Source organism: Salarias fasciatus, chromosome 2, assembly GCF_902148845.1.
Source record: "Salarias fasciatus chromosome 2, fSalaFa1.1, whole genome shotgun sequence".
Taxonomy (NCBI): Eukaryota; Metazoa; Chordata; class Actinopteri; order Blenniiformes; family Blenniidae; genus Salarias; species Salarias fasciatus.
In genome coordinates this window covers 26,213,280-26,227,521 of record NC_043746.1, presented here as the reverse complement: position 1 = coordinate 26,227,521, position 14,242 = coordinate 26,213,280, and the positions used below count along the sequence as shown (strand labels likewise).

The 14,242-nt window shown below is 42.2% G+C and overlaps 1 protein-coding gene across 1 annotated transcript; it reads right to left on the bottom strand.

Moving 5' to 3' along the window:
• Window positions 1-2,755: 2,755 nt before the first annotated feature.
• On the bottom strand, window positions 2,756-9,484 carry LOC115396767 (integrin alpha-6-like). The gene is made up of 25 exons (XM_030102787.1): window positions 9,315-9,484; window positions 9,124-9,245; window positions 8,499-8,578; window positions 8,156-8,420; window positions 7,910-8,029; window positions 7,569-7,782; window positions 7,162-7,358; window positions 6,847-6,935; window positions 6,645-6,772; window positions 6,336-6,425; window positions 6,182-6,246; window positions 5,752-5,891; window positions 5,504-5,635; window positions 5,150-5,271; window positions 4,901-5,057; window positions 4,715-4,789; window positions 4,563-4,642; window positions 4,403-4,477; window positions 4,173-4,275; window positions 3,889-4,065; window positions 3,702-3,797; window positions 3,445-3,555; window positions 3,186-3,290; window positions 2,924-3,049; window positions 2,756-2,827 (listed from the first exon to the last, which is right to left on the bottom strand). The coding sequence occupies exons 1-25, from the start codon at window positions 9,482-9,484 to the stop codon at window positions 2,756-2,758; spliced, it is 3,111 nt and encodes a 1,036-aa protein (XP_029958647.1).
• Window positions 9,485-14,242: the final 4,758 nt, after the last annotated feature.

Below are 14,242 nucleotides of genomic sequence, written 5' to 3'. Positions count from 1 at the left end.
AGGTACAGTATGTATTATTTTTTATGTCAAAAAATACAAAGCCTCAAATAATCAGCAGAAAGACTCACAGCAACAGTCCCGGCATCATTTCAAAGACAGTTTTGTGACATTGTGCTGCTATAACAACTCAAATCATCTACTTATATTACGGTCCCCGACTTTGCCCAGTCCAATCCGTGTTAATCCAGCATCGAGTCCAGGGGTGTCCAACATAAGGCCCGTGGACCACACATGCAAAATGACACAGCTGTAGGAGTAGTTTGGATAATTCACTGTATTTTGCACCAGAAAGTATCAGTTAACATTAACTCATGTTATGATCATGTCTTCATGCATTGATCCGTGTTAATCTGATTTTTACTGTTGTTCTCTCACATCTGTGTACAGACATTTATGAAATCCCAGAAGACTGAGACATAAAAACCACAGTTTTAGTTGTGAGATTCCACTGATAAAATGATTGGGTTACTCCCACTGCCTTGTGTTTTAATCGGGCTGAAAGCCACTGTCATGTAATAATTCAAGGTTTTTTCTTACTTTTTAAAAAGCCGAGACCCGTCAAGTTTTGTAAATGTAAATACAAAAGTCAACAACACAGCAGAGTTTGGGGACAGAAACACTGCCACCTAAAGCACCAAAGTGGTATTAACTGTGTTTTACATACTGCACCTTTAACTGAGGCTTCGTGTCGTTTCTTGTTTTCTCGTGAACCAGAGATTGTTTGGGATTTGTGTGTATGAATGTGTGTTTGTGTGTGTTGAGTTATTGAACTCATTTTTATATGTCCAGGTTTTATAGTCACAGTTTCGATGTCATATTTATTGAGAAGATGTTGGGATGTTTTCAGTGATGCATTTGTCTCTTTATTCCTCCTAAAAGCATGAAAACGGTGAGTGAGCACACAATGACGTGAAATTCAATCGAATGGTTACAGAAAGACGAACGGTGTCAAACATTCGATTTTGATAGAGCCCAGTGAGTTGGAAATCATGGTTTGACAATTGGGGAATAGCTGAAATTCAAATGTCTACAGAGTGTTAATTTAACCCGGTTTAGCACAAACACTGAAGTCTTCATGCGGAGGTAACTAAAGCTGCACCTTGTCAAACTTTATAAATATCCATAAATATTCCAGACCTATGAAATCGGACTCTTCTTCTGGGCTGGAAACAGTATCCGTAACGGCAACACAAAGAAAACAAAGTTTCTGTGCTCAGTGAAAATGGTGTTAAAGGAGATGAAGCATGTTGATGTGTGTCTGGGTTCAGGTTCCCCTGATGAAGGAAATGTGTTTCAAAGCAGATGAGAAATCGAGTGACACAATTCCAAGATAAAAGCACACATGCACACGAACAAATAAACTCATGTACACAAAGAGACACACACACTACAAAACGCAAAGACAGACAATCACACATGCATGCGTACAAATAAACACACAGAAAGACAAACTCATGGGCGTACACACACACACACACACACACACACACACACACACACACACACACACACACACACACACACACACACACACACACGTACGTGTTTTATGGTGAACTCTCCCTTGTTGTAATCAAACGTGCTGTGGATGACTCAGAGAAACTTTCTCGTCTCGACTTGTCTCTCTCACACACACACACACACACACACACACACACACACACACACACACACACACACACACACAGTCCTTCAGGGTTAAAGTACAGCACAGCCATTTTCATGTAACTTTTTTTTTTCGGAATCAGACAAATGACATTTTCTGCTTCATTAAAAATAAAAAAAAACTAACATATAATGTGTATTTGTTTTTTTGTTTTTTTTACAATTTTTTTTTTTTTAATTTTTACAGAGTTGAGACTGTTGCAAGATGTTTTGAAACATTAATCTCATTTGCACCGTTACATCTGTCAATAAATGTTTAACACATGGGTCAGTGAGCGATTCTTCCAGGACAGGTAGTATACAGTTTCATGGAAGGAAATTCAAATGTATGTGAAAATTTTCTACTTATTCATGTACTTATTTACAAAAAAAAAAAAAACACTGTCTCAGATTTTTATGTGATAAAAATAACTAAAGAACAAGAAACATTCCTGATATAAAATACTTTTAGTCCAATGTGATTGGTCCAATGTTTGTTTGTTTTTTTACATGTGATATTAATGTCATTACAGACGCATTTCAGAAATTAAAATATAAAGTTCTGCTGTTTTGTTTTTATTTCTACTTGAAAATGTAAAGACTTCAAGAATCTTTCAAATTTGAATTGTGATAATTAGAACTTCAGATTGAAAACAGAGCAAAACCATCAAATTTTAGGTAATATTCAGATATTATGGATCCTGTAGTTTTTATTTGAATGATAATATAAAATTCTCCAAAAAAAAAAGAAAATGAGAGAAATGTTTCACTTTGTGCAATACACTTAAAATGCATGGAGCAATACAGGAAATTAGATTTTGTTTTAAATCATATTCACATATTTACTGGCTGAACAAATGATTGTCATTCAGTCTTTCAAGAATTTTTTTAACTCACATTTGTTAAATGTGAAAAAGTAACTAATGTATTGGGTTAAGTTTTGACCTTGAATAATGGGGACGCGAGATTGAAACCCAGTTGCAGCAGGAGGGGAGTCCGCAGTGAAAAAGAAACAAACAGAAAACTGGAGTCCAGCTTGAGCGAAGCGACAGACGGCAGTTCGTCTCCAGTGCTTTGCACCATCATGTCTCGGCGTGCAGCTCAAACCATTTCACCCTTTAAGAGGAACCGTTTCTTTGAGCTGGGGCTTCTTGTTCGGGCTGAAGTGATGGAAGCAGCCGCGCTGACGACGACAACGAAGAGAAACGAGAGTCAACACAACTGAGCCACCGAGACGGTTTTTACCAGAATTTACAGAATCCCACCATGAGAACATTACCTTCCACAGCAGGACAGCCAGCACGACCAGCATCAGCAGCAGAGCGAGGACGGTCAGGAAGATGATCCACCACGCTACTTTGGTCAACAACTCAACTTTTCTTTCAAAGAACACTGTCAGTTTCACCTGCAGATAACAAAATCAAGCATACACACTCTGGATTACACACTTGTAAGGATGCCAGATTCTCCTAGTGCTTAATGTGGACTGTTTTAAAACACACACACACACACACACACACACACACACACATACACTGCACCTTTGTTCCTGGATTATTTGATTTGAATCCGATATTCTTTGGAGAGTCAGTCAGATTCAGAGTGGCGTCCACAACAATGTCAAGATAGTTCAGATGGCTGTAATCCTGAATGAGAGAGCAAAATCCCAGGAGTGATGGACGAGCAACAAGACACCCAACTTTCTCGCTGAGCGTTATGAGGACGATTGAAAAATTCAGATGATTCGAGCTGCTGTTAACCAACTCAGTTGAACCGTGAAGGTTTGAGGAAGCGGATCACCTCCGACAGAGTCGAGTTCCACAGACGTGCGTGCAGCACCAGCAGGGCGGCGCTGTCCAGACCGAGCAGCGGGCAGCGGATCTCCACACAGCCCAGGCCGTCCGAACACGTCTGTCAGGGGTCACAGATCGTCACCTCACTCACACAATCACACTGAACCAACGTTTCTGCTTTAACCAGGACAGATCGATCACTCAACTATATGAACTCGAACTCAAAGTAGGGTCTCCCATTACCCTCATATTTTATGTTCTCACCAGCGATTTGTATTTTCTTTCCACTGGAAGGAACACGTCTGTGGAGAGGGCTTCGAGTTCAGCCTCTCGTCGTCTCCTCCGCACAGCGTGCCAGCCCTGCCAGGGACACACACACACACACACACTGCATCAGCGGCAAACAGAAGCCCCGTCGCTCACAGCGAGACCAAGAAGATTTATTTACTACCTTCACATCTTTCAGCGGGTTGAACTCGCCGGCAGGAGAGCAGGGGACCGACTGGATGCCTTTACTGCTGCTGTGAGTCAAATACAGAAGCCACTTTCCCACAGAGCTCTCCTTCGGCCACAACATGTTCAACGATGCGTTGGCGAAATATTTCAGTGGTCTGCCCAAATTTGTTATCTGGGAAGAAACAAGGTCAGGTTTTATTGCACTTATGTCAGAAAAAACAAACATCACAGGACAAACACAGAGGCAATTCAGGAAGCGGGCGCAGAGCGAGAGCTCACCCTGAACTCATATCGAACTGAGGTTCCTATTTCATCCACCGACTTCACGGCGCTTTCTCCGATGACACTTTCACCAAGTGACACTTGAGAAGGCACAGCACGCCTGAGGGAGAAGCGCAGATTAGAACGTTTTGATGGTTTTAATCCATCAGTGAAGAGCATTTAGATAGTTCATCCAGACCGGCACAGAAGATACAATACAAGGAAGAAGGAAAACAAGCAGGACATACCCGTAAACCTGCAGCTCCAACTCAAAAACCACTCTAGCGAAGGCCTCGACTGGCTGTATGGTCTGATCGCTTGTTCTACAGCGTGAACATGAAATAAGAAAAGTCAGATTTACACAATTGCAGCCCAGTCACCACAAACTGGGGCCAGTTTCCTCCTCACGTTTCCAGCTGTATGGTGACGTTGACATGCTTTGTGCTCAGTGAGATTCCAGAAGTGGAGAGTATGATGTAAAACGTAACCTGAGGGGGACAAAAGCCACGCATTTCAGATGAAGCCAGTCGCATGTCATGAGAGACAGCACGGTTTCTCACCTCGGCATCTCTTCTGAGAGGGTTTCCCAGATCACAGTCGATCAGATTCCCTTTGTCGTTGGCTGTACAGCCCAGCTGTGACACCCGTGTCAATAACAGAACATCAGTATTAGGTATCAGTAGATGTGTGTGTGTGTGTGTTTCTTTGCCATGTGATGGACTGCAGGCCCGTTTTTCTGGACTCACCGCCGTTCTGCTGAGCGCTACCGAAGTGTAACGCAGCGTTTCCGGCAGCGTCACCAGCGAGTGGCTCTGGTGAGCGTCGTCTCCATCCGTGTTCGTCACAGTGATCTCCAAAGCGATGTCTTCCTCGGACGGAGTGATAACTGCCACGCCGTCCTCCCTGCACGCGACACAAACAGGACCAATGAAATGAGCATGCCTCGTCAGGTGGTTTGCCAGACTGTTTTTGTGAATTCAGATGAGTTGGTTTACCTGGTTAGTGATCTGAAATCGTCGTGACCGTTTACTGTTTTTTTGGAACAGAACCTGTACTTCAGCTGGAGGTTACTCTGACAGACATTGTCGCTGCCACAGCCGTCGTTTACCAAAACAATCTGAGCAAAACCAAAAAATTCAAACAAGTTACCAAATAGTGCTCACGGCTGTATTGTTGTAATGAAGGAAAAATCTATCCTTAATCCTGTAAGAGATTTTAAGTAATTTACAAAAAAAAAAAAAACTAACTGCCAATGTAAATTAAGTATAGGTTGTATTGTTTAACCTAATATCGCATGAAATCATATGGAAGAAGGTTTTTATATTTATGTTGAATCCAGACATTCGTACCTCTGACACGGTGCTTTTCTGCTGGTAGAAGTTGAGGATGGGCGTAACGGCAGTGCTGCTGCTCCTCTGACTGGAGATCAGAGACACAGTGATGGAGACAGGGATGCTGCGCAGCTTGTCCTCAATATCCCTCTGAAACAGAGGACCGTCAACATTACACAGCTTCTTTTTTATTAAGGAGATTCTTTCTCCTGAAATGAATGTTTTAGTGTTCATTCAATTTCTGCTTGAACAAAGTGAAACTGTACCAGAAGCTGGAACTTGATGTCCTTACAGACTTCTTTCCCCTGAGCTGGCAGCTCCAGTTTTCCTTGAGATGCTCCGTCAAATTTGACTCGAGCTCTGGATTTTGTCCTCCCAGAATCAGCCTCGAAAGTGTAATTGAACCCTGAGCAATGGAATGAAAATTAACAGCTGGCTGAGTACGAATGACTGCAGTACTGTAGCTTTACTGCCCCTTAAAGAGAACTTTGAGTTTGAAACAGGCTCACTTTTTATAGAAATCAAAACTCTCATGTTTTCATTTTTTGTCTCTTTCTCTTTATTGTTTTACGTTTTGTATTCTGTCCTGTTTCTTCTTAGTGGTCTAATGAGTGTTTTTCTCTAGTGTTTTAAACCCCCCTCCCTGGCAATGACAAATATGAAACTGAGTGTAGTGAACAGTGTGAGGAAACTCACTCAGCCTGGTGTTAAACGATGCAGGCCGGGCAGAATAAGTAAGGCATGCTTTACCTGCAAAAGAACTTCAAGGGTTTACAACAACAGGTTTGGTTAAAAGCATTTATGACTTGAAGTGTTAATATGTTAAAATTTGTGGCTGAGCAGGTCCTACCATGTTCCCTCGTGGCATCGTTGCTTTACGGTGTTTATTCTGTTCGGTGTGATCTCCAGAGAAGTTCTAACGTTGATAACTGGCCTCGCTCTACAACAACAGCAGGACGTGAATTCACTGCGCCGAGATCTTCTCCAACTTTACATTCTTTCCCTTCATCCAGTTCCCCATGTCCCCATCTCTCACCAGACTAACACAGCCCCTCCACAGGGCACTCAGGCTTTCTCTTTTTGTATAAAGGCACACCCAAAATGCAGCGAAAGTTTTGTGTTTTCGCTTGAAGCACTGAAGCTAATACTCTGAATTTACCTGAAAACAAAAACTGAGTCTGAGAGAGACCCGACAGCCAGATCTGGGTACTGATTGTCATCAATGTCCAGGTTTCCAGTCAGAGAATATCCAAACAGTTTCACCTTCTTTGATCTGTTTGACAGCACCTAACAAAGGGGACAAACATGTAACAGTGTTTTCCAAACAAGTGTATTTTTCATTACAGGCCAAGCAGCCTCACCTGAGCTGGGTTTTTGTTGATACCGCTTGATGAGCCGTAGTAAAGATAGACCCGCCCAGACCCATCATACGGTGCTCCGACTGCAATATCTGTCAAAAAATCCAAAAAGGACAAAGAAATTAGATCACAAGTGTGTGCGCAAAACAGTAAACACTTAGAATGAAAGATTCCACCTCTGTGTGTTTGTGGGAGTTTTGCACTCTTATGAAAATGTGATAATGAAAATCTGAATTGGAAATGTGTAAACTGTGCAATTTCATTCCCCAGATAATAAATTCATATCGTGCAGGTGTTGCTATATGAATAACTGACAACCTCCGAAGCCGTCTTGATTGACGTCTCCTATGTTTTCCACTGCGAGTCCAAACATGGACTCTTTCTGCCCAACAAGCTGAGTTGGAACGATCTTCTCCCAGTTCTTCCCATTCTTGTTGACATAAATATAAACTGCGCCTCCGACCGCTCCATCTTTCTTGAAAAACTGTGGCGCTCCAACAGCGAGGTCGTCCCACCTGCGCGTTCCAACGGTCCAGAAAATGAGAAAAAAACCGTGAGACAACAATTTCACCTTGATGCTGACTCAGAATAAAGAGCATGAAAACACAGGTTATAAGGAGACATGAGAAAGAAGAATATTTTGTAATCATGCTTTATACCATTGTAAAGATGTCTCCGTTTTGACCTTTGAACAATAAACAGAGAGCATGTCTGACTCATCCTACCCATCGCCGTTGAGATCCACCACCGCCACGTCGTAGCCAAAGGAGGAGGCGAGGCCCGGCTCGGACAGGACCAGCTCTATGGCCAAATTTCTCTTTGCCGTAGCGTCTGGCTTCATGAAGACCACCTGGCCGCTGTAGCCCCCCCGCGGTGCTCCTGACACGATGGTCAGCTCGCCCTGACGGACGAGCGCCGTTGAGGAGTCAACGGAGAATCCTGGACGGAGAGCGGAGAGCCTTTCGTCACATCGCGGTGTCAACATTTCATTTGTCTTTAAAATTATGAAATGATTCACTGCTAAATGTGAGGCTGTGAGTGACTGTGGTCAGAACTGAAAACACACCCAGGTAGCTGCTCATTTGCAGAGGGATGAGTTTCGGGTTGAACTGGTCGATATCTCCGGTCTCGCGAGCCTCCTCGCTGTCAATGTCCAAGTTGTCCAACACCTCCATTCGGACGATTCCTACACAGCATCGACGTGTTCATATAAAAAAAATACAGAGCATTATGCCTTTAATGTTTCAGTTAGCCTTCTATTGTGTGTACTTGCATAATTCTTTCACTTGATCAATCTTTTCTTTTATTTGACCTTTCCACTGATAGGCGCCTGGTGCTCCAAATATCAGGGTCTTGTTATCCTTGGCAAAAGCAGCCCCGTGACCTTGCTGGCAGTACGCAAACCACTCGTGGTCCTTCTGGCGCCTTGTGAGGTGTTCGTCATCACAAACGACCCTCTGCCATGTCCGCTCTTCATCCCCAGTCTGCAGGTCGTCCTTCAGGAGGAAGCACTGGCCTGTCAGGAGGTGGGTGGTGCTTTGGCTCGGGATCCACAGCCGGTAACGGTGGGCACAAGCCTGCAATGAAAGGACATCAGACTTGTAAAAGATGTGAAAACAGTTAGTCAAACATTTATTGAAGTGGTGTTTTCTTACCATCACATTCTTTCCTGGACCCTGACTTATGACTCTGACTCCCATCCATTGGTTGTTTATGCCTTTGCTATGGAGGAACTCTGGAAAATACGTGAGCGGGAACTTAAGCTCTACTCTCATTTGATAAGTACACTAGTGTGGCAAATTATACCATTGAAAATAAAAAGAAAAAAAACATTTATTTTATGTTGGAGAAGCTTTCAGTATTACATCGCAAATATTTCTGTAACCTTCACTTATAGTTCAAGGTACAACTAATATTGAAACACCTTTTCATAAAAACCTGAAGCTGTATCTTGGATGAAAGACATACAGTTATGTTTCACTGTTACCCGTCATTACATCCTGTCTCTCTCGTTGTCTCTCTCTTTCTCTGACAGCCTAACTGAAAGTTTCTGATCTCAGCCTCCATCACTTCAGCAGTGATGTAAGACAATCTGCCTGCTGCTCTCTGTCCTCTAACTCCATCCTCAAACAATCACAACAGCAGAAAGTTCCTCCTGAGTCTGGTTCTGCAGAAAGTCTCCTCCTCTTCATCTGGTTTCTGCATGTTTGCTCATGTGAAACTGTAAACGTGACTGTGTTGCATTTGGTAATAAACAAAAACAGATGAAATCAAACGTACCTTTACTCTGAAACTCAATGGGCTGACAGTGCTGAGATGCTTCACTCAGGTCACACTGGTAAACCACGCCTGTGACGTTGACTTGGTTTTCATGTTTAGCACGTGGCGCACCAACAAGTAAACTAACATAAAACAGAAAGTTTTAAAGCAAATTGGTTCAATTTTAGATAGTAAAAGTGGCTTTGACTCACAGGTTCTTTCTGGCTGGGCTCAGCTGCTGATGGAAGGAAACTGAAAATCCAAACAGGCTCCCTGGATCCCCAGTTTTCTGTAGAACTTTCTCAGTGTCCAGGTTAAAAGCCGCAACATCAAAACCTTGAAAATGCCATATTAACCACAGAAAGAACACGTGCACGTCCATGACCAAAAGTTTTCAAGGTTCAGTAGTCCTCTTGTTCTCGGGCGCTACACTCAGAGTTCAAACACTCATAGGAAACAGGTGTTAACCATCTCACTGTAAATACAGACAAACAAGGCGTGGTGACAGTACATTTATCTGCTGTTCAACTTTATGATTGTAGACTCAAGTTAATATTAACTGATTTCTGCTGTTGTGTAAGATAAACGTGAGACACACCCACTGAGCGGGACTTCACCCTCAGAGTGGATCGTTTCATTACCGTAAACACGTGTTGATTGGCTTTGCAGGCAGATTCAGAAGTGTGGTCACAAACTGACCCTACATGGCTAACATACAGGAGTTTATCAGCAGTATCTCATATCCTTGTCTCCTCTGTACATTTTTCTAAAGTAGCTTCAACATTTATCCAACAGCATTTGAAAACAGCTGGGGTTGTATTTCAGTTCCGTGGTTCAAGGTCTGAGCCCCTCTCACCTTGTCCATGTGTGTATGTACAGTACGCACATACATACTGTAGATGCAGAGACTGTGGGACGATACATAAAGATGTTAGCCTCCTGACAGAACTGAACAGAGGTGTGAATCTTGACAAAGAACTGCCCAAAAAATACAGTCAAGGCATTGGAGACCGTAGCTATACCCGCTTAAAGAGATACACAAGAGAAGTGGAAGCCAGGAGAATAAACTCAACATTCTCCAACAGCCCTGCAAAGGGACACTCTCAATGGCCACAGTCATCATGAAGGATCCCCAGGGAATAATACCATCCAACTACTGGCCTATAAACTGCCTGGAAGATCCTATCTGGCATCATAGCGGCTAAGATAAACAGATGAATGGAGCAATACAAGAGCAGTCGACAGGGCGATTGCATAAGACTGTCAGTCTTGTAAATCACCAACCTGTGCACTGCCTGGATTTATTACAAGAAAGCCTATGACTCAGTGCTGCACACATGGATACTGGAATGCCTGAAACTGCACAAGATCAACAGTGAACTGAGAATCTCCCTGGGAAACTCACTGAGGCGATGGAAGACAACTCTGGAAGCTAACCCGAAGCCAGTGGCAGAAGTGAGCCTCAAATGTGGCACATACCAAGGAGACGCTCTGTCCCCCCTGCTGTTCTGCATCGGCCTGAACCTCCTCAGCCAGATCATCACCAGGAGTGGATGTGGGTACCGACTGTGCAGTGGAACAATCGTCAGTCACCACCAAGACATGGATGACATCAAGCTCTATATTTACATCCAGCAAATGGACACCAATGACAACCTGCTCAGTGAGAGGCTCAGACAAGAGAAACCCAGTGAGAAAGAGGAGCCAGAGGTGGGCTCATGGAAAGACAAACCCCTACACAGCATGTACCACCGACAACCAAGCCAAGATCCTGTGGGACTTCAAGATTCAAACTACCAAACTGGTGATGGCCAATCAGCCTGACACGGCGGTGGTGGATAAACATGAGAAGAGCAGTAGTGATGGATGTAGCGATCCCCAGTGACAGAACATCAGAAAGAAGGAACACGAAAAGCTGGAGAAATACCAAGGGCTGAAAGAGCAGCTGGAGAAGATGTGGGGAGTGAAGGCAACAGTGGTGCCAGTGGTGATGGGGGCATTAGGGGCAGTAACCCCCAAGTCCGATGCATGGCCCCAGGAAATACCGGGAACATCTGAGATCTCTGCTAGGAACAGCTAAGATCCTGCAGAACCCTCAAGCTCCAAGGCCTCTGGTAGAGGACCCGAGCTTGAAGGAGATACTGCACACATATATATTATATTAGACATATATAGATATTGTACATAGATTATTATGATCGATATGAAAAAAAGCATATAGATCCGTTGTGGTAAAATGAAATGTTCTAGTGTTTTTGTGTTCTTTCTGCAAAAAGTTAAACCAGATGACTGAATGTTCCTTTTGTGCTGACAGCGAGCGTCATGATACTTTGTTTTTTTTAATAACTCACAAGAATCATATTGTTTTGAGATTCAGGCCTGGGAAAGTTTCTGATAAGATGTCCAGTTTTTGCAGAGTTGTGGATCTCAATAATGACTGCATTGTCTTCCTCTAAACTGCTCAGCACCTGCTCTGGACTCCTCCGACTTTGGGATTTTTTTTCTCTCTCTCTGCTTGTGAGAGTTTTTTTCTCACAGTGATTTGGTCATGCAGGCGAGCTGACTGTCTGAACGACTCCTGTACTCAAAATAAACTCCTAAAAGACCATTCGTTGAAGATTCTTTACTGTCAGTGGTACATCATAGAAATTCCACGACAGATCATGTAAATAAACAAACATATAATGTATGTGATATCTTTCTGTGTGCTAGAATTCTGACTGCACAGAAGTCTGCTGATTTCTGTAACTTAGAACGCCATTCTGAAAAATCTGGGAGGAACTGAGATTGAAGAAGTGCATGGGTTCAAGAAGTCTGGTACTGCAGTGTTGTTACATTTTAAGCAAGATGCTGTCCCAACAAGAGTGAGTCTGGGTTATATGAGTTCTCCAGTAGGACAGAGTGTTCGCCCTCCACTTCGATGCTACAAGTGTTAGCGTTCTGGGCATGGAGCTGCACCTGGCAGCCAGGTGGTTGCTGGTGCGTCCTCTGGGAGGCCTCAGGTCAAAGAGACAATCAAGCAAATTGTGGGAACTCAGCCATTCCTGGCGTTTACAGCAAATGAGCTGAGGACAGCGAGAAACCAAACCAGAAGATCTGACATAATTACAGTGGTGATAGATGCTGCAGAGAGATTTCTGGAGGAGGTATGCTAGAGGCCCGGAAGAACTCCACAAATACATGAGGCAGAGGCTGGAAGTGTATGAGAGAAGGAGAGAAAGAAGATGCACAAGTTTAAGTGAAGAGAGGCCAGAGCCAGAAGTCATGGAGAGGATGATGATGATGATGATGATGATGATGATGATGGTGGTGATGATAGATAAACTAATGATGTTTTATATCTTTCAATGGAATACACGGAGTCTAACTGCAAATGGACAAGAATTAAAAAGATTTACAAATGAATTTAACCAGGCTGGCACGTCAATGTTCACAGTTATCTGGTCAGCATTGCCCCCTGGTGGCTGAATGAGGTAACTGCAAACTGAGCACAGAGACTGCAAATGTAAAAAAAATAAAATAAAAAATTAACATTTAGGATATTTATTTATGAAGGAGTAATATCTAATGGTTTCTAAGGTACAGAAGAAGAAAAATGAACAATAAATATTACAATTATACGTGCAGTTTAATGTGTACTCAGAAAGTGTATTAATGTTCTTTCAAAACATTCATCTTGTGATTTTAGAATTGGTTAAAAAACCAATAAGACCACTGTTGTTCCTTTGGTGAGTTTTCAGTGAGTGGATGGACTGAGGAAGACGAAGATAACCTCTCCATAATATATAACTACCACACTGTCATCTGTAATTATTGACTAAAGCGTCAGCAACAGACAGCACACAAAGACATCCTCAAATGTTTATCGATACTGTGTGTGTGTGTGTGTGTGTGTGTGTGTGTGTGTGTGTGTGTGTGTGAGTCAGAGAGCGAGAGAGAGAGAGAGAGAGAGAGAGTGAGAGAGAGAGAGAGAGAGAGAGAGAGAGAGAGTTATTTATTTTCCAGGTTAAAAAAAATCAAGTTTAAAGAAATTAATTTTGAAGGAACTTTTGACTTGATGTGAAGCCCTGAAACTCGACTATAGTCTCACATCTTCAGCTTAGCTCCGTTGGTATAGTTCTATTGGGTTGAAGGTTGAAGTCCATATGTGGAAAGTTCTGTTGGCATAAATGTGTGTATATGATCAGTGTAAATCCCATTGATGTGGCAGAAGTTGTGACCATGTGTTAAATAAGACATGTCTAACACTGAGTTATTGGGATCAGTCACCTTGTCATGTTTAGGATGAAAAAATGTGGGAAGTCCATCAAACTATGGAAACGATTTTTCATAATTGATTTATTGGTAAAAAAAAATAGTATTTCAATTAAGCAAATAAGCAGTGGTAATTTTTCCATGCTGGCAAAAGATAATATAGTTTATGATCTTTCTAGTGTGTATATAATGATATTTAGAATGTCTTTCTTTTAAATAGATGTATTTGGTTGGTCTTTTTTTAACCTGGAAAAAACTCAGAACTGAACCGAATCTGGTTTAAATGAACATTATCCTATCTTTACCTGTGAAACCAGTCATTTATTTCTTTTATAACATGTGCTTTACGTGATAGAAAAGTGTCTTGATTGAGATGTTTTCTAATTGGATAAAGGTAGTATGCAGGTGCATCTCTAAAAATGTAAATCCAGTTAAAATTGAATCTGAACAGAGAAATAGATATATATTTACAGATTAGATCTGAGGAGAGGGGTCATATGAAAATTAGTGAAATATTTCTGTATCTCCTGATAAAACAAGTAACAGTAACTGCCTGTAAATTGTCCAGGAAAAAGCTTGAACAGAGTTAAGAGTTGGTCATATCTGTTATCTGTTTAAAGAAATGACTTGACTCTATGATGTTGAACGTTATCTGAGATTAGCAGAAGCTCCCTAAATATACTTTGATCATGTGGATGTATTGCAAAAACAAGAGCTAATAGTATTTGGCCTGTTTGGTTAAGAAGCATTTCAAATAATTTAGAATTTTACATCAACTGTCAGACTCATCTTATTTTGAAAAGGTACCAAAAGTGCTTTAGAAAACTGCAGTTCGGTCATTCACTGATGAGAAGAGATGGATTTATACTGAGATCTTGAACTTATC